This window comes from Sphaerodactylus townsendi, linkage group LG14, assembly GCF_021028975.2.
Source record: "Sphaerodactylus townsendi isolate TG3544 linkage group LG14, MPM_Stown_v2.3, whole genome shotgun sequence".
NCBI classification, from domain to species: domain Eukaryota; kingdom Metazoa; phylum Chordata; class Lepidosauria; order Squamata; family Sphaerodactylidae; genus Sphaerodactylus; species Sphaerodactylus townsendi.
Window position 1 is genome coordinate 26,852,867 of NC_059438.1, and position 25,340 is coordinate 26,878,206.

General features: G+C 46.0%; 1 protein-coding gene across 2 annotated transcripts in view; it reads right to left on the reverse strand.

The window, feature by feature from the left end:
* LOC125443562 (WT1 interacting protein) overlaps nt 1-25,340 on the reverse strand; it is a 64,189-nt gene that overhangs the window by 36,031 nt on the left and 2,818 nt on the right. The window contains exons 2-3 of one of the 2 annotated variants that reach the window (XM_048515774.1): nt 23,066-23,070; nt 2,423-2,524 (exon numbers count right to left, since the gene is read on the reverse strand). In XM_048515774.1, coding sequence (XP_048371731.1) covers nt 2,423-2,524; nt 23,066-23,070 — 107 coding nt within the window. The remainder of the gene's footprint in view (nt 1-2,422; nt 2,525-23,065; nt 23,071-25,340) is intronic. The other variant, XM_048515773.1, reaches the window with a different exon arrangement.

Consider the following 25,340-nt stretch of genomic DNA (forward strand, 5'->3'; position numbering starts at 1 on the left):
AATACGAGGGACAGTACAAGGGTCTCCCTCTCTCCGTGTGTGCCTTGGCCAGAGCAAAATCAGTCAGAAAATGTGTACAGAACAAGAGTTCAGAGCTCCCCGTGTGATGAAAGCAAATGTCCTGGAGGGCATGGCTCACCAACCAGTGTGCCTGAACTGCCAAGGGAGTGAGGGAAGGGAGTGAGGGAAAATCTGTCCCCCAGTCCCCACCAATAAAGAATGTGTGTATACTCAGGAGGGACAGTTTACAATGGGAAGGGCAGAAACCAAGCAGTTTGGAGATTCTCCTGCCAACAAACTTGTGCAAAACCCTGACGCAAGGTCCCTAATGGACTAAACCCAAACCTCAGGTGGTTTTTCATAAATACAAGATTTCAAGGAGGCTTCTGACCACTTCAGACAAAGAAATTTGTTGGTTAGCTGATCTCTCCGGCACACAGCCTGGTGATAAGAGCTTCCTCAAAAGGCTGAAGAAAAAGAAGAGGCTGGGTTGAACCTGTGGCAGAACTTTTGGGGTTGCTTGGGGGCCGAGGAGGCACGCCCCAGACACTGTCGCACCCTGAGACTGTGCTCCTGATCAGGGACGTGCAAAGAATTCAGCTTCACGCAGTCCATCTCTCTCGGCTGCGACCTACATGCTGTCAAACTCCTGGTGTTTCTTCTTCACATCATGCAGTGATGAAACACCTGCCCACTGTTGGTACAGAGTGGGTGTCAGAGAGATCTGTCTGGGTTTCGCTTGGAGCCAGAAGCAGCAGGGCAGTGATTCAGGTTGCCAACTTGCAGGTAGGGCTCAGGATTCTCCAGACTACAGAGATCAATTCCCCTGGAGGAAATGGCATCTTTGAAGGGTGGACTCTATAGCATCACATCCCTGCTGAATTCCACCCCCCATCCCCACCCCCCGCCCCCAAAACTCTGCCTCCCCCGGCACCTCTCTCCTTCACAGCTCCAGAAATGCCAGACTGGACAACCCTAGCAGTGGGAGCAAGTTTTGTCTCAACTGAGCAACTAAGATTGGCCCAAGTCACTTTTGGTACCAGATGCCAAGGACCCAAACTGCACCCCCCGGCCCTGTGGACATAGCATGGACGTAGCAGATCATGGACCTAGCAGCTCTCTTGCACAAGCCTTGGTGAAACAAATCAGAGCTGTTCAAACACACAGTTGTTCATTTTAGGTCACAGGAGAGGAGGGGCTTGAGCCCAGTGTGTCTACTTCAGGGGTCTGCAACCTGCGGCTCTCCAGATGTTCATGGACTACAAATCCCATGCTGGCAGGGGCTGATGAGATTTGTAGTCCATCAACTTCTGGAGAGCTGCAGGTTGCAGACTCCTGGTCTACTTCATTCTAGACTGCCACTAAATGTGCCCAAATCTGCTGCCTGCTGAGACCACCACAACCAAGATCCATGCAAGCATCACCACCATCCCCCCTTTACTCTTATGCTCTCTTCCCTTATGGTATCTAACCAGCAGAGAATAATTACATAAAAATACACAAAGCTACCCTTATAGTGATTGTTTTCCCAGCCCTGGAGCCTGCAGCCCTTCAACTAGAATGAAACCTGGGTCCTCAGACATTAGGCAGTCAATTGCTGTCCTGTCCAGCTCTTTTCCCATCTCACCCAAGACCTTTTGCTACTCCACCGTGGCAAACTCTGGAGATACAGTCTTGTAATAAAGCAGCAGGTAGTTGGGATGGAAGATACAGGACTTGTAACGGAAGATACAGGACTTTTAAAGTCTGGGGCCGCTTCTGCACATACAGAATAATGCACTTTCAATGCACTTTGCTGATGGATTTTACTGTGCGGAATAGCAAAATCCACTTGCAAACAATTGTGAAAGTGGATTGAGAGTGCATTATTCTGCACATGCGGAAGAGGCCTGGGAGCTGCCTCCTCTATGTTGTCTTTGAAGAAGAGGAAGGAAGAAACGTTGGATTTATATGACCCATCTCTCCTATAGGAGACTCAAAGGGGCTTACAAACTCCTTTCCCTCCCCCCCTCACAACAAACACCCTGTGAGGTAGGTGAGGCTGAGACAGCTCAGAAGAACTGTGACTAAACCAAGGTCACCAAGCTGGCGTATGGTGGAGCGCACAGGCTAATCTGAATTCCCCAGATAAGCCTCCACAGTTCAAGTGGCAGAGCAAGGAATCAAACCCGGTTCCTCCAGATTAGAGTACACCTGCTCTTAACCACTACGCCACTGCTGCTCCCTCAACAGAACAGTGGCCTTCAACCCTGGGGCCACTATGTAGACCCCTTACCTCCACTGTCCGGCTTTAACAAACAGTATGAATGCAAAGAGAGGCAGATAACAAACCAAGTAACCCTTGTTCTCTACCCAGCAAGTTCTTCTAAAAGGCAGGTCCCCGCCCCACAAAAACGCAGGGCTGTAATGGCTTGCAACTTACCACAAGAGCAGCATGTAAAGCAGTTGGTGTGATAAAGGTTCCCCATTGCTTGGCAAGCTTGGCTGGCCCCATAGACCCCCTTTCCACACTTGATACAAATGCCTACAGGGAAGAGAGAGAGAAGGAACGTTAGAGCCTCCCAGTGTTTCACCAAGCAGCTATCAAGTCCTAACCTGCAGGCACACATAGTGGCCAATAATTCAGTTCCTTACTTTAGCAGACATTAAAAAAAAGAATCACTTCTGCATCTGTATATCTACTCAAAATGTAACTTGCAAATCACAGAAAAGAAAGGTTAGCATTAGAGTTTAGAGTTGCCAATATGGCAGTGCCTATGGGCACAACGGTGCCCAGAAAATGTTTTTAGAAGCAGGTGGGGTGCTGTGGGGTACTTGCCCAGCAGAGCTGCCGACTGGCCACTCGTGATTTGACTGACTGTACATGTGAAAATAATGTTCCAGTTAAAACTGCCACCACAGTGTTGGTTTTTTTCTCTCTCTTTCCCAATGTATTTTTAAAATTACCCTCTTCTCCCTTACACCTGGATATCTTGTGTGTGTGTGGCTCCACTTCCTGTGGTTTGCTACATCTCCTACAGCAGCCATTTTGTAGTTTCACCACCACCACCACCACCACCACCACCCCGTGTCACAAGTCCAAAGGTGCTCACAGGCTCAAAAAGGTTTCAGACCCCTAGTTTAAGCTAAAGCAGAATTTCTTAAATTGCAGTCTGTGTGAGTCCTTTGGGTCCTTCTTGCGCCTATCTAACCCAAGTGAAAACAGACCCAGAGACCACTTTGTTGGTCTTAAAAGAGCCCCTGAAATCAAACTTTTTCCTATGAGAGTTTTCTACACACTTTCCTCCATCAGCTGCCGTTTTCCCTGTTTTGCGGGAGCTCCCATTGGTAATAATCATAGGAATTACTGCTGTTTTTTCAAAACCTCTCAAAAAGCTCTGTGGTGGCACAGTGGTAGAGGTGTCATGGCTGAGAAGGACTAACAGAAGACGAACGGCAGCAGTATGGGATGCACCTCTGAAATCACCCAGCTGCCATTCCACACAGTATAGTAAAGACTGAGTTCCTTCAGGAACCACCACAGGAAAATCAGGTTTGAGAACGAGCATGTCTGGGATAGGGAAAACCTGTAAAGTGGAATGTTATTATGCAGATGCTCCCAAAAATGGTAGTCCAGCTTGAAGCCAAGATGGGGGAAAGTCCACATAGGAAGAGCTTATGTTTCAATAGCAGGTAAAGCAGCAGAGGGGTGGATTGAGGGGAGGGGAGGCAAGTGGGACAGGGTGAAACTGCGGAAGCGCACAAACATGTACTCAGTCTTCATTTCAATCAAAGCAATGGATGATACCACAGATTTCCTGGTGGTTTTCAGGAGGGAGTTGAGGAGAGCATGAAGCCACACTGAATGTATAACGCTGTCTTCTGTTGAACCATTCATGGTCAATTTCATCTACAAGTCAGTCTGACAACAGCTCTTCAGGGTCCCAAGTAGTCTTTACATCAGCTGCTACCTGGTCGTTACCTGGAGATGCCAGGGATTGAACCAGGAACCTTCTGCATGCCAAGTGAATATTCTACCCCTGAGCCACAGCCTCTCCCCTAACATTGGAGTCACTTGTTTTAACAACAAGTCCTGAGTAGAGAGAGGCGGTAAGAGACAAGAGCCCAAAAGGGAGACCTTTGCGGGCATTTCAGCAGAGGCAGGGAAACAAGGCAGAAAAATATGGGGGGGGGTACAGATGTGAGACACCTGGAAGGAGATAACTAAAGGCTTTGGATGAAAGTATCACAAGGAGAAACTGGCAGAGAGAGAGAGAGAGAGCAGGTGGTTTCCACAGATCACCCTTACAAAAGCAGACTTCTCAAATGTGTGCTTCGTTCTCAAGGGTGAATATGTGATCGTGGAACCGAGCGACCCTAAGCAGGTCTACTCAGAAGCAAGTCCCATTTTATATAGTGGCACTTACTCCCAAGAACATGTCCTTAGGAAAGCAGATGCCTTCCCTCCACTCAAACCGCCGAGGAAACGTTGCCACATCTTTGTCAAGATGTCAAGATCCTTCCATGCTAAAGTTTCTGCTCAGCCCTGCCTCGGTTAAAGCTTTTGCCCCATTCACCGAGTTTATTTTGGGAAATGCAAACAATTCTTTCAGAGTCCTCTGGCACTCACGAAACCATCTGCCTTCCTCCAGAAGCCAAGTGCATCAGCCCCTGGCTAGCTGCCGCTGATATTTCAAGCCAGTAGCAGCAGCCTCTTTTCACTTGCCCCATTTCCATTCCAAGGATGGCAAAAGTCCATTTCCTGATGAAACGTCCTATCTTTTGAGATCTCATTCACAAACACAACTAGATGCTGCCTCTCCTGCCGTGGACTCTCCTGGGAAACACAGAGGCATCTGCCGCTGTTTTCTCTGCTCCTGAGCCATCAGGCCAACAAAAACAGACCGCTGGTTAGACCATCCCCAAAGTAGGCAAAAGCTGTTAGTCGCCTTGCTGGTCCAGATACAAAATCCCAAAACAAAGTACAAACCGTATAATACCTTTTTTATTATGGCCAACTCAAAAAGCACCAGGCAGCACGCAAGTCTTCGAGCTCACCAGAACTCTTCACCAGGTCAGAGGTTACAAAATAAAAGACACAGGGGAAGAGAGGATGTTTCAAGCCATGATTTTAAGGCCTGTTCGCACCTACTCTGCAAAAAGAACAGCTCTTCATATTCATAAGTTAACATTGCTATTTGCATTTTCTGGCCCACATAATAGCCATTTTTCCTGTCTCTTCCCAATGACAGCTATTTCTCCCCCTGCCACCAGGGGACTTTTTGGACTTTTTAAAATTGGCAAATAAGTGCTATTATACCAACACACTGTTAGAACCATCTGGTATTTGAATTCCCAGCTTCCACAGCCCCTTTCACTGCAGAGCTATGCCTTTCCCATTATATCTCCATAAGGAAAGAGGTTACAGACTTACTTTATTTAAAAAATTAGATTTAATAGAAAATGGTACACAGATTGTTATAACGTTATAGTATAATGATATTCATCTGCCTCTTTTTAAAAAGCTCTGGGGGCATGGGGTATTGGCTGCTGCTGGAGATCTGGAGCAATAAACTATGGGGAAACAGCTATATGGAAGCCTTGTAGCCGCTGCATTATATCAACAGCCACATAAACAATAGAAAACTACACTGTATCTATATGGAAACCAGTCTGGATTGCTTTGTTCTATGTAGGAGATTTGATTTCTGATCTGCAAATTCAAAAGCCTGTATAGCAGCGACAGCCCCTCCGCCCGCCCCGTCTCTCCCCACCCCCCAAATAACTGTGCTTACTGATGTGTTTCCAGCAGTGAACTTACCTTCTGAATCTTGGGGATAAAGTGAAAAGGGTCTTGAACAGAAAAAGCAATTAGTTGCACATCTATCTATACCCGCTGACTGAAGCGATGAAGATACCTCAGGCACCTTCGGTTTGGCCAGATACACAGACATTTACATCTCTGGGCTTAGTAATCAGGGATGCCAAGAATTTTGCAAAAATCACCACCAACATCCAATATTGGCAAAAGGCTTTCTTTCAAACTTTGCAGGTGGAGAGCTTATCCTTAACAGAAAGACAACCTGTTTTGTAAACTGGATGGGCTGAGAAGAAAATAGCTCTGAGGAAGGAATAACAGAGGTGAAGTATTGCAACCAGGAGCATACCCACATTATTCTAGTTTGCCTGGCTCTTCTATTATGACTGCCAGCTTTGGCAGGACAAGGGAAACTCCTCACATCTGTAAATGGTTCTGTGCGAAGTGTAAATGTTTCATAAACCTTCAAAAGAAGAAGAATGTGCCCTACAGCAGACAGGGAAAGGGGAAACCTTCAGACAACCAGTACGAGACAGCACATGTGCGGACAGCTTTTTTTGCACCACTGTGAACATGTGCAAGCAGTTCATCAAACATTTGACAACTTGCAAACCAAATCATCCAGGGTTACTGAGTCGCTCTGTTAGCAACCTCTCTCGGCGATCGTACAGGGAGTAAATCTCCTTTCTTCGGAAACTGAAACCAAACCACATCTCTTCTCTAAAACATAGCCAATTTTGTCCCAACCATTCTGTGAGCAGCCCAATTCCCACAGTAAGCAATATGGCAGCCAATCTGTAGTGACTCCCATGACTTCCTCTGTCCATTTCACAAATGTCCACAGTGCACTACTATCTCCCCCACTGGCAACATTTTAACAGAAAGCGTTTTGCAACCTCAGCTTGACTCTGTTATCTGTGTTATTCTGTAAGACACAAGAGAAGAATAACACTACATAAATAATCATTTTATTGCTAGTGTGTAAAAGTCTAATTCTTGGCATGTCCTGAGGAATATGATCCAGCACACGCAATAAATGGAAACAACTTCACTGCACAAGTACTCAAAGGAAAACCTTTCATCCTAGACCGAGGACCAATATCACATTCCTATCACTGATATGGTAAAAGTCAGCTGATAAACCAGGAAAGGACTTCGGAATGGAGAAGTTTCCTCTTAATGACACAAGGGGAAAGAATGGAGAACTTCAGTAGTCAATATTTAAATATAAATCATAAATGTCAGACAGAATGACTGAGACTGAGAGCCAGAGTGGTGTAGTGGTTAAGAGCAGGTGCACTCTAATCTGGAGAAGCGGGTTTGATTCCCCACTCTGCCACTTGAGCTGTGGAAGGTTATCTGAGGAACCCGATTAGCTTGTGCACTCCAACACATGCCAGTTGGGTGACCTTGGGCTAGTCACAGTTCTTTGGAGTTCTCTCAGTCCCACCCACCTCGGGTGTTTGTTGTGGAGAGGGGGGGGGAGGTCAAGGGAAAGGAGATTTTAAGATTTTGAGTCTCCTTGCAGGAGAGAAAGGGGAAATATAAATTCAAACTCTTCTCTTCTTCTATGAAAAGGATTTTGAGAATGCCTTGGACATTCTTTATTAAAACTGAAGATTAACTGATAGAATGCATGTGCGGCGGGCACAGCCCTCCCATGGGAACTTTTTCAATGGAAGAATGTTGATCATTGCCCCATCTAATTCCCAAGTCCATGTTCTTAGCCAGGACACTGTGGGGAGCCTGTGTTTTTAGAAGCATCTTTTCCCATTAGAAAGGAACCTTGATATTTGGAGGGAGGGCTGTTCAATGTTGATAATATTAAAAAGATAATGAAAATTGTTGAGATTCTCAGACATCTCCTCTCAAGTGAAATATATTTCCCCTCCACTCAAGCATGTGATGACATTCTTGTCTCTAGCATGGCAAGCGTGGGAGATTTGCTTCAAGTGGAAATTCTGGAAACAGAAGAGGTACTGTTTCCTACCTGTAAGGACTGTACCACCTCACCAATGCAGGTGTGAATCAAGCTTTCAAGCATAATCTTGGCGCAGATGCCCTCTGGTTTCTTTCTTCCAAGGCCAGCCTGCCCAGGTGGCAAACAGCAGCGGGAGGAAGCACAGTAAAAACTGCATATGTGGTTTGCATGTTCACTTCCTGGCATTATCAAAATTGTTGGGGTAGCAGCAAATCACAGATTGAGAAACAGCAAAGTAAACATCTCATTTATTTACTTCATACCAGGTTTGATTCCCTACTCTTCAACATGAAGCCTGCTGGGTGACCTTGGGCTAGTCACAGTTCTCTCTGAGCTCTCCCAGCCCCACCTACCTCACAAAGTGTCTTGTTGTGGGGAGGGAAAAAGAAGGTGACTGAAAGCCACCTTGAGACTCCTTACAATAGAAAAAAGTGGGGTATAAAAACCAACTCTCCTTTTCACCAGCGCATTCTCCAGCACATATAAACCAGGGCTGGGTACATCACTTAATTTGATCAACAATAAAAAGAGCGGTTGCCTCCTACTCCCATGACAAAATGGAAACCCAGAGATTGGGTTCTTCAGGGGAAAAGATCAAAGTTTAATTTTGCAGGTTTTGTATGTGACAAAGCTTCAACTGAAGGATTATTTTCCCCTCATTCTCAACCCCATAGGCTTTTTCAGCATCTGGGAAAGTCATTCCTGGGGTAGCAATTGTGTGGGCTGTGTGTGACGAGATTGCCCCCTCTGAGGGGTGATTTTACCCTTTCCTCCTTTTTACTGCAGTCCCCTCCCGCCCGGACCAAAGCAGATGTTCCTTCCACAAAGGTTCCACAACCCCAGGGATACGCTTTCTGTGGGTCAGAGAATCAGCAGGAACAGACACAAACACAGGAAAGTTCCCCACACTGGACACGAGCCCATGTCAACAATCCATTTCGTAAGAGGGGCACAAACTCTTCAAGGCGCCCAGGAGAGCCGTATGTTTCTTTAACTTGTTCCCCTCCTTCTGAACTATCAGAATTTTTTCCAAAGCAAAACCTCCGGTGAACAGAGTCAGGCATTCATTAGCAAGCTCCCAAATACCTTTTGCGTTAAGCACCACCAGACAAGTGCAGCATTTTCCTTCAGCACCTTGGCCGGGATCTGCGTTGCATTCCTTCCTCATCTCATATCCAAGTCAACATTTTACCATATGACAGGGAAAAGGTCAGCTGTGGCAGCTGCCCTTCGTGAGGTATTTTAAACAGATTGCTGTTTAAACAGACAACCTTATCCTAGAAGTGACCCAGGTTTTGCCTTCCCACCAAAAAAAAAAAAGTCCCTATCTGGAGTTACATAAAATCTTGAGACAGCCAGACACAGAGACAATGTCACTTAACCCTGTTTGGTTATACATTACAAAAGACCCCATTTACAGCCTTGGAACCCCTCTGTATGTCAGTCCTCAGCTCTGGATTTACAGTCAGTGTGGTGAGGAGCAGCAGTGGCGACGTGGTTAAGAGCAGGTGTACTCTAATCTGGAGGAACCGGGTTTGATTCCCTGCTCTGCCGCCTGACCTGTGGAGGCTTATCTGGGGAATTCAGATTAGCCTGTATGCTCCAAGCCTCTCCTATAGGAGAGAAAGGGGGGATATAAATCCAACTCTTCTTCTTCTATAGTGAGTAAAATGTCAGATTAGGATCTGGGAGACCCAGGTTTGAATCCCCGTTCTGCCATGGAAGTTCACTGGATGACCTTGGGCCAGTCACATGTGCTCTTAGCCCCACCACCACCATGCCCCCTCGCTATGCCCAGGTTCTGCGCCCCAACTAGACGCTCCTCCACTGAGCCACAGCCTCTTCCTAAGTCATGTCACCTGAAGCCCTGTGGATGCACACATTCTGGCTACAGGTTTCTCTTTGTGCATTTGTAGAGGCTCCATATCATATACAAACATGACAGTCAGAAATGGGACACAAATAACAGGTAGGTATAGCTTGCTAGACACACAAAATAGAGAGACAAATCCCAAAGAACTATATCCAGGCTACTAAAACATAACACAAAAGCACAAGTTGTATATTAGCCTAAATTGTATATTAGCATAAGCCACGTGCACAGTTTAATGCTAAGTGCAACCTACAATCCTTAAACACCAAATGCCAATGAAGCATAAAACTCATTTGCAGAAATTCTTAAACAATGCAAATTTAAAGTCCAAATTGCAACTGCACTTTCATAGTCCTCACTGAAGACAAATCAGTCCACGGACAGGTAAATATCTTGCCAGACAGGTTTCCCGGTGTTCTCCTATTTCATGGGGTAATACCCACTTATTCGGCAATGTGGTGGTCTTTGCTCACTGGTAATTAGGGATTCCTGTCTTGTGTTTAGTCTGTCATGCTCAACTAAAAACAGTACTAAAAAGTCTAGAGATTTCAGTAAATATGTTACTTTCAAACTATAAATATAATTAGAAAAATACATATATGTGCTACTATGCATAAAAGTATTTTACATAAAAATATTTTACAAGCATATTGTACAAATATATGTATAACAATTAAGTGGCAACATATAAAAACATTTTATCACGATTATTCCTTTACTTACAATCAGCCTTTCATTATAAGCTAGGATGTGTCCCAATATTTGACCCCTTCCAGTCCGGCTTCCGTGCTGGGCATGGGACGGAGACTGTTCTCGTCGCCCGTCCACAGACCACCTCCGATATTCAGCTTGACCAAAGGCGGATCGGCTGCTGGTGTTATTAGATCTCACATGGCGTTTGATGTGAGTCGAAACCACGATGCTTTGGCCACCGCCTGGCAGCGCCCTCCGGTCTGGGCACTGTCCTTCAGTGGATAACCTACGTTTCTCCGGGGCGGGAATCAACAAGAGTGAAGTCGCGGGGACCAGGCCTCCCGGAGTGCCGGCTCCAATCACGGTGTACCCAGGGGAACATTACTGTCCCGCTGTTGTTCTTTGTCCATGCGACCTCTTGCTCAGCTGGAGTGCAGGAGTTTTGGGCTGATTTGCCATCAGTGCGCTGATGACACGCACAGCTCATTCTGTTATTTGATGGAGGGAGCAGCCGCTTGCGCTCCCTCGCGGCTCCTACAGCACTGTTTGGTGGCGGTGCAGCGGGTTGGACTGCGGCAAGAGCGGTTAAGAGCCGATTCATCGCTGACGGTCATCTGGCTGGCGTGGGGGAGGGACTTTCCAACGCCCGGTGTGGGAGGGGTCACATTGGCGCCCGACCCCTCCGTCCGCCTGGCGGGGGGTCCCACCTGGATTTAATGCTCTCTCAATGCGATTGACCCAGGTGGCCCATACAACCCGAACCGCTTACTTTTTTTCCACCTTCGTCCAGGCGGCAGACTGGCCCCTTTCCTCTCAAAGCGGATCTAGCCTCCTGTGATCCACTTGCGGCGATTCATCTCCAGATTAGACTAATATTGCTTAACCGCTTCGCTCTACGCGGGTAGCACCTTCCCTTGGCGCTTTTGACCCGCCGATTAAAACTGGTTCGAACCATGCAGCAGCGTCTTCCGATCTGCTTACAGCAGCAGCGGCTTTGAGAACACCATTCAGCCTGCAATGCTGCGGCAGCTGCATTGGCTTCCAGTAGAGTTCGGATCATCTTCTTCAAAGGTGTTTGGTGCTGACCTTTAAAGGCCATTGGCGGCCTGGGGCCATCGTACCTTGAGACCGCATCACCCCATGCGTCCCTGGCGTGTATTCTCCCGATCGGCGGAGGCCAATCTACCTGGTGGTCCCTGGCCCCTCGGCGAAATGCGCGGCTGGCTCACACCTTACGGGCCAGGACCTTTGCAGCCCTGGCCCGGCCTGGTGGAGCAGCTGCTTCCACCAGCTGTCCGGGCCTCTGCGGGATACCCAGGGGAGTTCCGCGGGAAAGCCTGCCAAAGATGGAGCTGTTCCCACGGACTGGAGGAACCAGCGCTAATAGGTGCCCTTCGGCTTGCGCCCTTAACATCTGGGCGCTAACCACCCTAATGAGACTTCGCCATGCCTCCCTTTACCGTGGGAGGGAGGGGACTTTATATTTTGGAGCGGCTGGACCGCCACCTACATCTTGAATTTAAAAACTTCCAAATCTGAACTTGAGAACATATTTCCAGTAGCCAATTATATTGGGAAATTTTATCGCTGCTTTTAAATGTTTATTTAATTATATTGTGTTTTAAATGTTGTACACCGCCCAGAGCCCTTCGGGGATGGGGCGGTATAAAAATCTAATAAATAAATAAAAAAAATAAATAAATATCTACTGAGTGGAAGTGCTCTATCCTCAAGGCTATAATACCCTGTTTCCCCGAATATAAGACATCCCCTAAAAATAAGACATAGTAGAGGTTTTGCTGAAGCGCGAAATATAAGGCATCCCCCGAAAGTAAGACATAGCAAAGTTTTTGTTTGGAAGCATGCCCGACGAACAGAACACAGAAAAATATGACTTCCCCTGAAAATAAGACATAGCGCATCTTTGGGAGCAAAAATTAATATAAGACACTGTCTTATATTCGGGGAAACACGGTAGCTTCTAAAATCCCTGCAAGGGTGGTATTGCTATACCAACGAAACCCTTTAATTAATTAAGTGAGTGCAGCTGGGTGATGATATTGGATCATGATATTATAACTTCAATCATTGATCAATGTTGTTGGAGGTCTGCAGAGAGAGTATGGTTGCCAGCCTCCAGGTAGGGCCTGGAGATCTCCCAGAATTACAACTTGGAGAAGATGGCTGCTTTTGGCAGTAAACTTTATGGCATCACATTCCAGCTGAGCATTATACCCTGCTGAGGTCCCTCCTCACCCAAATTCCACTGTTCCCCAAATCTCCAGGTATTTTTCGACCTGGAGTTGGCAACCCTAGGAGAGAGTTTATATTCTACTACATCAGAAACGTCACAGGTGCAAAAACAAACAACCATTCTTCGAAGTTGTTGCAGTTGCCGCTTGCTCAGGCAAGACAATCGTGGGATCCTGGGTATGGGAAGTTCAGCTTTACTGAAATTTTTGAGTAGGCTGCACCAAGCTTAGAGGGCCCACTGAAGGGCCACTGTCCCTCTTGGAACTCCAGGGCAGTGGTATCTACGACAAAGGCAACCCAAAGAATTCGGCAGCTATAGTGCAGAGCAAGCAACTGTTTGTGCCACTTCACCAGGGGGAAGCCTCCTGCCCACCCCTTATTTCTGCCAGCAGCCCCTCTAGGAATAGCACTTATTTATTCCCAGCATTCTCAGTAAAAAAATGCTTCTGGGATGGCCAATGGCACTAAAGACAACAAAATCGTGACAAGATACAACTTAGTAAGCGCAGCACGGAGATCATTGATAAAAAGAAAGAAAACAGGCAGCAGGGCAGAAGGGTGAGAAAAGACAGGTTAAAATAAACAGAAGTGACAATACTCTGATTTTGAAACCAGCAACAATTACTAGGGCAAAACTTGAGATTAAGTTCAACAACCCCCAACGACGGAAGGAACAGCAAAGACGGAAATACCAAAAGAGAGAGAATCACTTAACAAAAGGCTTGAGAAATTTTTTTTTTAAAAAAAAAAACATTCTTTTCCCTGAATGCCAGCAAGACAACGAAGTGGGTGCCAGGAGAACGTCCGTGGGGGAAGCGTTCCAAAGTCTTGGCATGGCAACAAAGAAAGTCCTGTGCCTGGGCTCGGGCACCTCCCTTTTGATAGCATACAGAGCAGGCTTCTGAGCGTGACCTCAGGCGAGTTCATGGAAAAGAAGGTAGTTCTTCAAATGCCCCCATCATAGACCATTAAGGTTATTGGCAAGTGACGGCTGGCACTTTGAATCCTGCCTAAAAGATAACTGGTGGTTGGCACCAACCTTGTAAAACCAGCAAGATGCAATCCCCAACACTTACACCCCAACACTTACACCAAATCATGTTGAGGCTGCATTTTGTATCACTGAAGGTTCTGGAGAGTCTGCAGCCTCCTGCATATGCACAAAGCAGTAGTCTAGTGTGGATTTAGCCTCAGCAGTGTTTCCCAACCTTTTCAACGTCGCGGTACCCTTGACCTTGCTCCTCATATCTCAGGGTACCCTTGAGGTTCGTTTGAATTTTTTTTATTGCATTTTTTAGGGTTTTTTCGTTTTTGGCCTGTAGGTGGGGGGAGTGGCAAGCAGGGGGAGGGAAAGCAGCGTTGACAGCTGCGTTGTCTGTTTGCCTAAATTCAGCATGGATTAGGGCAGTGATGGCGAACCTTTTCAAGACTGAGTGCCCAGATTGCAACCCAAAACCCTCTTATTTATCGCAAAGTGCCAACACAGCAATTTAACGTGGATACTGAGGTTTAAGTTGAGAAAAAACGGTTGGCTCCGAGGCATGCATTACTCAGGAGTAAGCTTGGTGGTAGTTGGTGACTTTGCTTTGAAGCAACCGTGCAACTCTTCCAACGGGTGAATCACGACCCTAGGAGGGTTTACTCAGAAGCAAGCCCCATTGCCAGCAACCGAGCTTACTCCCAGGTAAAGGATTGCACTTTAGTTCTTCGCATGAAAATCAGTGGGATTTAGCAGCGCCTAACAAGGTTACCTACACTGCTTCCCCAAAACTAGGCCTTGGGTTTAATGCTAACCGAGCCCAGCGGCCCAGGCCAGCCTAGATGTATGTGTGGGGGTGACTCTGTTTGTGTGTGCCCACAGATAGGGCTCTGAGTGCCACCTCTGGCACCTGTGCCATAGGTTCGTCATCACTGGATTAGGGGGATTTAAAGGGAGAGCTCCCTTTAAATCTACCCTCCCAATCCACACCGAATTTAGACAAATAAAACAATGCTGTTTTTCAGTGTTGTTTAAAGGGAGCCCATGAGGCTTCCAACCCCCCCCCCCTTCAAAATCCATTTGATTCCATTGGGGGGGCAGGCGGTAGCATTGTCATGGTACCCATGGGATGTGCTCATGGTACCCCAGGGTACCACGGAACCCTGGTTGAGAATCACTGAGCCACAGCATTGATAACAATGGCCAAATCACACACCTTGTGAAAGGAGTTACAGCTGGCATTCTGACCAAAGCTCCCCACAAGTGTCACAAATGCCCAACTCTTTGGCAACTCAACCAACAAAAACAGGCTTGAGGGAATTACTAAAGATACCTAAGAGTCACTGTGTCAACCTACAAGGTACCTCCAAAAACATATAGGGCTTTGTGAGGAGCACCAGTCAAAATGTGGTATTGGGTGAGAGTTTCATGAACCTTCAAAAAGACAATCAGTGGATTCTAGAGCCCTTCGGGGGAGGGCGGTTTATAAATATAATAAATAATAATAATAATAATAATAATAATAAAGCCTGAATTCTCCTTAGAAGCTAAAATGACTAAATCGATCACACTATGAGAAGAGAAGAGTTACTGGAAAAGACAATAACATAGGAAAAGTTGAAGGCAGTAGGATAAGAGGAAGACCTAAGTATGAGATGGATTGACTCAATCAAGGAAGCTACACCCTCAGTCTGCAAGACCTGAGGAAGAATGTCAATGAAAGGACATTTTGTAGGACAGTGATTCATAGGGTTACCATAAGTTGGAAGCCACCAGCTAAAAAGTCCAGGGCTACTGTAAGTCCATCCACCTGCCTCTTTGGACAAGACCACCTTAATCATCCATCATGGCACGCATCTTTTGCTAATATTAAGATCTTTGCAGTGGTGCCTCTCCATTTCCGACTTCAGTTCAAGGTGAGGATGACGACCTTCGAAGCCCTTCACATTCAACACATGTCAAGGACTGCCTCTGCCAACATAAACCTGTGCCATATCTCTATTCTTCTGAATAGCAGCTATTTTCACCTCTCTTTTTTTACCTCTTCTTGCAGAAAGCTGAGGCCAGCGGCGGAACACTCTCATTCTTTTCTACTGGAGAGCCTACATGTTCAAGGGACTGCCTCGAACGCAGGAAGGACTCCCCTTCCTCCCTTTGAACATTCAGACCAGAATGCAAAACCAAGCACTTGGAAGGGGCATTTGCAACTCTTAAGTTGTCTAAATCTCTTAGGGAACATCCACTGTCAAGGACTGCCTTTTCACAGAATGTAGAAATATTTTTCTCAGATTTGCTGCCCCACATTCTGAACTTCCAAGCGTTTTAAATAAATAAAATCCACAGCCGAGTTTCTGTGAGAAGGCACCAATCCACATGACTCAAGCAGACCTTTAAGTCCCAGCAAGGACCTCAGAAGGGGGCTGAAGGACAGTGCAGCTGATCCCTGGCCTCTTTCCCACAGCTCCACAGCCTTCACCAAAGAGTCAGTCCCCAGTCCCCAGTCAAGCCTTTCAGAATCAGCCCTGCCAGTCTGGCAGAAGCAGAGTGAAAACATGCTTCCAGGTTCCATAGGGGGAACAACCAGATTCTGGGAGAGAGATGACTAAAGAAGAAGGAAGCTGCCTTAACTTTTCGAGCCCTGAATCTGGAAACTTTTAGCAGGCAGCACGAAGGGACTCCTCAATACATAAAGCCACCGAACAAGCATTTGCTGAGTCAACAGAAGAACATTCTGCTACGCTGTTTGCCAGCCTTGTGGAGAAAAGATGACGCTTAGGGTTCGTGCTTTTGGATAACATTTGTGCAGAGCATATAGCGAGTCATTGTTTCCCCCGTGCTGAACTGGTGGCTGTCTTGGTTGCGAGAACACAGAGGTTTTTCTGAAAGCCGCTTGCTCGCACACTGAGAGAAGAGGAAACTGCAGATACTGCAAGCATTTTAAAAGAACACCACGCAGACCAATTGAGCAAGATGAAAACTGTCGGCTTAATTTCCAACTCCCTTATGTCAGTCAGCCACCCAGTACCAACTCCAACGAAAGGACATCAGAGTGGCCTTGCTACATCAGACAAAATGGATCTGATGAATTGGGTTGCCAACTTCAAGTTGGAAAATTCCTGGAGATTTGGGAGTGGAATCTAGAGAGAGAGAGAGAGGAGTCTAAGAAAGGACTCAGGGATGTGATGCTATAAATTCCAACCCCCAGAGCTGCTATTTCTTCAAGGGGACAAATCTCTGTATCTGGACTGGAGAGCAGCTGTAATTCTGGCAGAAATTCAAACCCCACCTGGAGGCTTACAACCCTACTAATTCAGCATTCTACTTCCGACAGAGGTCAAGCAGATGCCTATAGGAAGACCACAAATAAAAGATCCTGCAAAACAACGCCCCTGTTTGCCCCAGAAAAAATATACTAAGATAGATTGCCTATAAACATGGAGGTTTTAATATACTCTCATGGGTGGTCTTTCACATAAAGAACGCCAATGTGGTCAAGAGCAGTAAATTCTAATCTGGAGAACCGGATTCTCCACTCCTCTTAGCTAGTGAACTAGATTTGGATCCTCACTCCTATACGTGAAGTCTGCTGGGTGACCTTGGGCTAGCGAGTCATAGTTCTCTCATAACTCTCTCAGCCTCACCTACCTCACAAGGTGCCTGTTGTGGGGAGAGGAAGGGAAAGGAGCTTGTAAGCCCCTTTGATTCTCTCACAAGAGACAAAGGCGGGGTATAAATCCAAATTCCTCCTCTTCTTCATTCAATGGGCTTAGATTGGAATAACTCTGCATAGGACTGTCTATAAGTCACAGCATTTTGGTATTGCGGGGTTGGGAAATTTTATTTACTGCATTTAAATCACTTAAAACATTCTCCCTTTTCCATTTTATCCTCACAACAACAGCCCTGTGAGGTAGGTCAGGCCCAAGGTTACTCAGCAAGCTTCCACAGCACAGGATCGAGTCGAACCTGGGTCTCCCAGAAGCCAATCTGACATTCTACTACTGGCACTGGAAGTTGGAAGGAACACAGACAAGGTAATAGTCAGACTCCAGAACTCACTAATCCAAGCAGGTTTTGCCTTCAAAGTGTAGCATTTAGTAACACCTTCAGAACACACCAGGAGATGAGGCTTCATTAAAAAACACACAAAGGTTTTTCATTCTAACACCAGACAGGCCAACAAGATGTCCCACCAGCCACTGCAGCCTGGCCCTTCCAGCCTCACGCATGATCTGGAATAAAGAAATCTTCCAGAAACTTCAAACAACCACAGAGCAGGAAACCAGGCACCATTTCCCAGTTCACAGCTTAAGAATGCTCCCAGCTCTGCAAGCAGGCTGGGATTTGAGCTTCAAGGTCCTCGGTTCAACTCTATCTGCACGATCGTGCCTCAGTTCCCACATAAATTCTGCCGTTCTAAAATCCTTTTTTTGGCAGCGATCCTGTTTCCTGAAACAGGGTTCCAACTGAGAGATATTTTCTCCATTTCTTGTTCCCAAGAGACAGAAATATGTCCGGGTTCTGGTCAAGAAAAACAAACTGCTTTTAAAAAATAAAATAAACAAAGCCCCAACTGAGAGATGCTCCTGTTTTATGGCAGAACATCCAAATGCCTGAAATATCCCAAGTAATGCTGATCACAAAGAAAACATAATAGCTTTAAGCCAACTGCTAATTTGAAACCAAATGATATTTGGGGTAAGAGGGTGTTTCTCTCCCCCCAATTAAATGTCCTCATGAATGATAGCAGCTTTTCCTAGAGTTTGCAGCTCCCCACACTAAGGATGTCGCAAGGTTTATTTTACTAGAAGTCTCTGTTCAATTCCTGCCGCTTCCATCCTCCCATTTGTGATATTTCCTGCAAAACGGAGGTAAAGGAGTTTCTTTCTCCTATTGTACCTAAAGAAGCAAGCTCTGACTCTTAAACTTTGTTGGTCTTTAAAACGCCACGGTCTTGGTCTCCCTCCCTGTCTCATCATTAAACATAAAATAAAACCATTCCGAAGCAGGACAGAATGTGCCTTCAGTAGGATGAGGTTTCAATGGGATGAAGCATCGTGTATGCAGGATGGGATCCATCCAGTTTGGTCACCCAGCAAGCTTCTACAGCAAAGCAAGGATTCGAACCTGGATCTCCTAGATCAGTGATGGCGAACCTTTTTGAGACCGAGTGCCCAAACTGCAACCCAAAGCCCACTTATTTATTGCAAAGTGCCAACACAGCAATTTAACCTGAATACTGAGGTTTTCGTTAAGAAAAAATGGTTGGCTCTGAGGCGTGCGTTACTCGGGAGTAAGCTTGGTGGTAGTTGTTGGCTTTGCTTTGAAGCAACCATGCAACTCTTCAAACGGGTGAATTTATTTTATTTATTTATTTATTTTTTAAACTTTTATACCGCCCCATCCCCTATACCGCCCAACCCTAGGAGGGTTTACTCAGGAGCAAGCCCCATTGCCAGCAACCAAGATTACTCCCAGGTAAAGGATCGCGCTTTAGTTCTTTGCATGAAAATCAGTGGGGTTTAACAGCGCTTAACAGGGTTACCTACACTGCTTCCCCAAAACTAGGTCTTAGGTTTAATGCTAACAATTGAGCCCAGCAGCCGAGGCCAGCCTAGATGTGTGTGTGTGTGGGGGAGTGATTTTCCACCCCCCACATGATGAACTCTGTTTGTGCGTGCCCACAGAGAGGGCTCTGAGTGCCACCTCTGGCACCCGTGCCATAGGTTCGCCATCACTGTCCTAGATCCTAGACCAACACTCTAACACAAGCAGATGCTGTGCCCACAAATGGGCTGGATCGAGTCCATCTTCAACAACACAAGTTAAGCCATGCTAAGGACTGCAAACAAAGCACAGCGTTAACTCTGGACAGCGGCAAAGACTGGGGAAATCCAGCATCGATCAAACACCCTTTGATAGCACCTTCTTAAATTGCCAGGGCATGCCTGGAAACAAACAGAGCAAAATCTAATGAATACACAGGACTTTGAGGAGAGAAGGGGAGGGGAATGAACAACATGAAAGGATTGCCTTGGAAGGTGTGGAGCACACATTCCATGGGGAGCTCCCAAGTAACAGACAAATCTGCTGAGAATTTTAAGTGTGCCAGAAGTCTTGGGTTTGTTGTTTTTCGAAGGGGTTTATCGTCTCTGTAGCTCTCCTTTGAATCCAGCTTGCCAACAACCATCTTGAAGGATGGTATGCAGGACGGGATACAGCAGATGAGATATTCACAGTTAAGGGGGTTTAAGTACCCAACAAGACAATCCTGAGCAAAATCACACCCTCTAAATCCCATTGACTTCAACAGGCTTAGACGGGTGTAACTCGGCTTTGGATGGCATTGCAAGCTTCAGAAGTTGTGAGCGTGTTTCAGGCTGCGTTGCACAGCATCAGAGCATTCCCATTTTCAGTTCTCTACAAGTCATAACTGTCAAGCCTCCATCAGAAGAGCTGCTATCAGACACCAGTTAGTCACCCAACCTATGCCCAAGGCTGTGTGTGCAAAAAAGAAAAGAGGGGAAAATGCACACAGAGTCTCCCGGTTCTGAACCTTGTACAAATTATGAAAAGGGATAAAATCTGCACAGCCTCCTATTCTGCATAATTTATCTTGGCTTTAGTCCTGGAGAGGAGCAGCATTTGCGAGATTCAATCAGGCGCCCACCCATACGTTTCCAAATGACATCTTTGCAACCATAAGGGCTGGCAACTTGCTATTTTTAACCAAAAGCAGAGATTCAAAAGGAAGCTGGATTTGGCACCCAACGCCACATCCTGTGCTTGCTCTCTCTCCCTCTCTCTCTCTCATTCCTGCCAAATTACAGAGGGCGCACACACCCGTTCCAAATGAACAAGGCATTCCAAGATTGGTACAAACAGTCTGAAGAGGACAGCAGAAGCATGAAATACTGCCACTGCTACTTCTCTTGGGCACGCAGAGTGCAGCTTGGGGGGATCTGAGACTTCTGGAATCCTCAAACCCTATCAGATCACTTCCAAAATTATAGTAGATGCAGGAACACACACATACTAGTAACTGTCTCTTTCCTGCTTCTGTGATGTCCAAAGCAGCCTTCTGGGCTGACCTCCTTATTCATCTCTGGGTAATCACTTTATGGGGTTGAAAGAAAACTTAACAACAACAACAACAACCTTTATTTGGCATTTAAAAATAGATTCTAGAGCATTTCCAGACATTTTTGAAATACAAATCAAAGAAAAACCTCATTTGGCAAGGGTAGAAAACTTGCTAAGGCTCATTCCGCACATGCAAAATAATGCACTTTCAACCTGCTTTCAGTGCTCTTTTAAGCTGTGTGGAATGGCAAAATCCACTTGCAAACAGTTGTGAAAGTGGTTTGAAAACGCATTATTTTGCGTGTGCGGGCCTAAGAGCAGTGACTAAACCAGGGGTCTGCAACCTGCGGCTCTCCAGATGTTCGTGGACTACAGTTCCCATCAGCCCCTGCCAGCACAGCAAATTGGCAGTGCTGGCAGGGGCTGATGGGATTTGTAGTCCATGAACATATGGAGAGCCGCAGGTTGCAGACCCCTGGACTAAACCCATGATTTTTAATCCACAATTTATAAAATGCCACTGCAGCTCAGTGGCACAGTATGTATTTTGCATGCAGAAAGGCGCCATGCCTTGGCATCTCTTCTTAAAAGGTTCAGGTAAAAGATAATGTAAAAGTCCTCTGCCTGACAGCTGCTGACAACCAGAGTAGGCAATTCTGCCTTAATACAACTGACTCAGCATGAAGCATGAAGTGTTCGTCCCATGCTCGATTCACACAGTCACTGAATCTGAGGTCACTTCTGCAGAAAAGAAATGGATGTCCTGAACACATCGTGAACTGAAGAGGTAATGGGATGCTATGTAACCGAATGAGGAGGTCACAACAGGACGTCTGGACATACCACAATTTCCAAGTGTATAGGACCTCTGTGCTAACAGTACACCTTGCCTATAAATGTGATACATACAAATCCTCACTAGTATTAAGCCATAGCCAGAGGTCTCTAAAAATATACCCTTATGCCTGAAAATGGAGGACTTCACAGTTTTTCCAGAAAATGGTGTTCCTCAATAACACGGGAGATTCGTTTGCCAAAACAACCATGTGCTGGAAGCGAAAACTCTCACCACTCAGGTTCATACAGTACTCATATTTGGTAACGGGGCCTCTGTAACGAACACCTTTCAACCTGCTATAAAAGTTCTATGTTATTGCTTATTCCCTTACTGTTATGCATGGGACTGCCCTTGAAGACTGTTCAGAGACTCCAGGTTGCCTAGAATGCTGTAGCTCCATTACTACTCAGAGCCAGGCAGAGTATTCCTATTATGTCAGTTCTGCAGTCACTATACTGGCTACTGATTAAGTTTCTGGGCACGTTCCAAAGTCCTGATGATCATTCTTCAAGGCCTAGTACCCACACACCTAAAAGACTGACACTCCCAATCTTGCAATGCTACTTTATTTTCCATAATGCTGCTTTGCATTAGCAGCGTGTTCTCCAATTTGGGGGCTTTATAAGCCATATTAAAAATTATTAAACTGAGGCGCTTGGGTCACATCATAAGACTCACGGAGAAAGACAATTTTTGGAAAGGTCAAGGGTAGCAGAAAAAGAGGAAGACTCAACATGAGGTGGATTGATCCCATCAAGGAAGTCACAGCCTTCACTCTGATAGGACATTCTGAAGGTCATTCATTCATAGGATCGTCCAAAGTCAGAAGTGACTCGGCATCACAAAACACATGCATTGTACTGTCCTTACTGAACTATTTTAAGCTGTACTTGGCCTTGAGTCTCAGCAAGAAAGACAGACTACAAGTGAAGCAACTAGTCAGGGGCGGCAACCTGCGGCTCTCCAGGTGTTCATGGACTACAATTCCCATCAGCCCCTGCCACCATGGCCAATGGTGGCAGGTGCTGATGGGAATTGTAGTCCATGAACATCTGGAGAACAGCAGGTTGCAGACCCCTGAACTAGATCAATTTGGGCACCAACATCTCTCTTGGTGGCTGCTGAGATGTAAATGGCACCTAAGTTCTACACTAATTAAGCGTAGCATAATTTACTAAAGATATGTCTGGATGTAACACATGCCCTGGAAGATCATATGGGTAATACCTTGGAAATGCCTGTCACCTATGATTGCTTTATACATCTCAATTTATCAAATTAAAAAAAACACATTTGGGATTGGCTGTTGTGGGTTTTCTGGACTGTGTGGCCATGGTCTGGTAGTTTTTTGTTCCTAACGTTTTGTCCACATCTATGGCTTGCATCTGAAGATGCTAGGGGCAAAAACTACCACACCTTGGCCACATAGCCTAGAAAACCCACAACAGCCAGTCGATTCCAGTTATGGAAGCCACTGACAATTCATTTGGGATTCTTTGTGGCAGTATCCCATGCTTCTCCAAAGAGCACATGGCATCTAACATTTATAGTTCCCATTTTACTCTAACCAAAACTCTGAGACCGAACAGCTGGGAGACACAAGTGCCCAAGGGGCTCATCTTAGGTCTGCCTTTCTCTATTACCTAGATACTCTATCTGGATACAGTGGCTAATAAAATCTGTCCTTCATGATTCTGTCTAATCTTGTGAAAAAAACATCTGAACGAGTTTCTGAATAAAACTGATCATCTGGACTGTTTTCAGTCTGTCTATGGGGCAGAAACTGCCTTGGACACCTCGCTAGGTGACCTTCACTGGGCAGTACAGGAATGTACTCCTCTGACAGGTCTCAGTAGCTTTCAGAATTATTAGCCATGGTGCCATTCCAGGCTGTCTGACTAGGATAGGCTTAGAGGACACTATTTTACAGCCCAGGCTAGCCTAATCTTGTCAGATCTTGGAAGCTAAGCAAAGTTGGCGGTGCATACTTGGATGGGAGACCACCAAGGAAATCCACTTGCTACTTAGAGGTAGGCATTGGCAAATCACCTCTTTTAGTTTCTTGCCTTGAAAACCCTACAGGGTCACTATAAATCTGCTGCAACTTGACGGGCACTCTCCAGCTACACCACAACACTGTCGTTCTCTGGAAGATAATCCCAGAAAGTGGTGCTAAGAAGTTACTGTTTCTGCCACTAGCCTCTTGGTACCACCTGCTTCCAAGCCTTTTAACATCTTGCTACCCAGTCCACTGTTTCATGCCCTTCTTCCCAGGGCAGAGTATATGGTTCTGTCTTACCCGTTTTCTCCAACAGCTTGTGAATCAGATTAGGTTGAAAACGTGTAGCAGGCCCAAGATCACTTAAGAGTGCTTCATGTCATAGGAGGCATCTAAATCTAGATATTCCAGATTCTAGGCTGACTCTAACCACTACATCGCACTGGCTGACAACCAATCTACATGAAATCCCTGTCAACAGAACACAGAGAACACAACTATACTGGCTTGAGAAATCGCAACAAAAGCATCAGAGGGGTTTTTTTGGCCCCTTCCGCACACGCAAAATAATGCATTTTCAAACCACTTTCACAACTGTTTGCAGGTGGATTTTGCCATTCTGCACAGCTTCAAAGAGCACTGAAAGCAGTTTGAAAGTGCATTATTCTGCGTGTGCGGAATGAGCCTTTCTTTTCCAGTTAGTGCCTATCTTCCCACTGCAGTGGATCCAGGCCAGCTACACATACTTTGATAAAATTCAGGCTCCAGCGGGCTTTTAATAGAAAGTTGCTGAAAACTGTTTTCAAGGTTTTGCCCTGCTAGTGTATGCCTTCTCCTATCCCTGTTTTATACTGGGAACAGCTAGATTTAGGTTCAAAAGGGATTGGGGAAGTTTTTAATAGTAGCAATTAAAAAAATATTCTCAGCTGTTGACTATTTTCGCCGCTTTCTAATATTTATAATATGTTTGGCTTCTGCGTACTCCTTTTGTAGCTTCTCATTACTACTATTATTTGTGTGATCAATTATGACAAATTGCTTTAATTCTGTGAACTGCTTGGGTGCCTTTCTGAAAGAAGGACAGGGCTAAAAAAATCTGGCCATGTGCTGTGTAAAGTTCCTTTTCTTGGCCTTCAAACCTCCCCTCAACCAGTTTCACAGAACACCCCAGCTATTGGGGGGGGGGGGGGACTTCCATCCTCTCCATTCAGCTTTTTGAACATCTTTCATGCTCCCATAGACAAATACTTGTGACAGCGTAGAGAACAGGCCTGTACCATTTACAGTGTGGATGGCTACAGAAACATAAATCCAGCATCCTGTTTCAGACAGTGCCCAGCCAATTGACCTGGAGGTCAACAGACCACAAGAGCCAAGGCCCTCCCCAAATATTGCCTTCTAGCACTGGGTTTCAGAGGTTTACTGCCACAGAATGTGGAGGTTCCCTTCACTCGCCACACTGAGAAGCCATGGTTGGATCTCCCCTTCATGGATCTGTCACCCCTTCAAAGCAAGCTACGCCTGTGGCCATCATTACCACAGTAAATTCCACCATTTAATTACTTGTTGAGTAAACAAGTATTTCCTTTCTGTCTGTCCAGAATCCATTGTCCATCAACAGCACTGGGTGTCCCAGAGTTGTAGTGTTATGGGACAAGGAGAAAAAAGCTCCAGCGTGCTATAGTGGTAAAGAGCAGGTGCACTCTAATCAGGAGAACCGGGTTTGATTCCCCAGGCTGCCACTTGAACTGTGGAGGCTTTTCTGGTGAACCAGATTAGCTTGTGCACTCCAACACATGCCAACTGAACTGGGTGACCTTGGGCTAGTCACAGTTCTTCGGAGC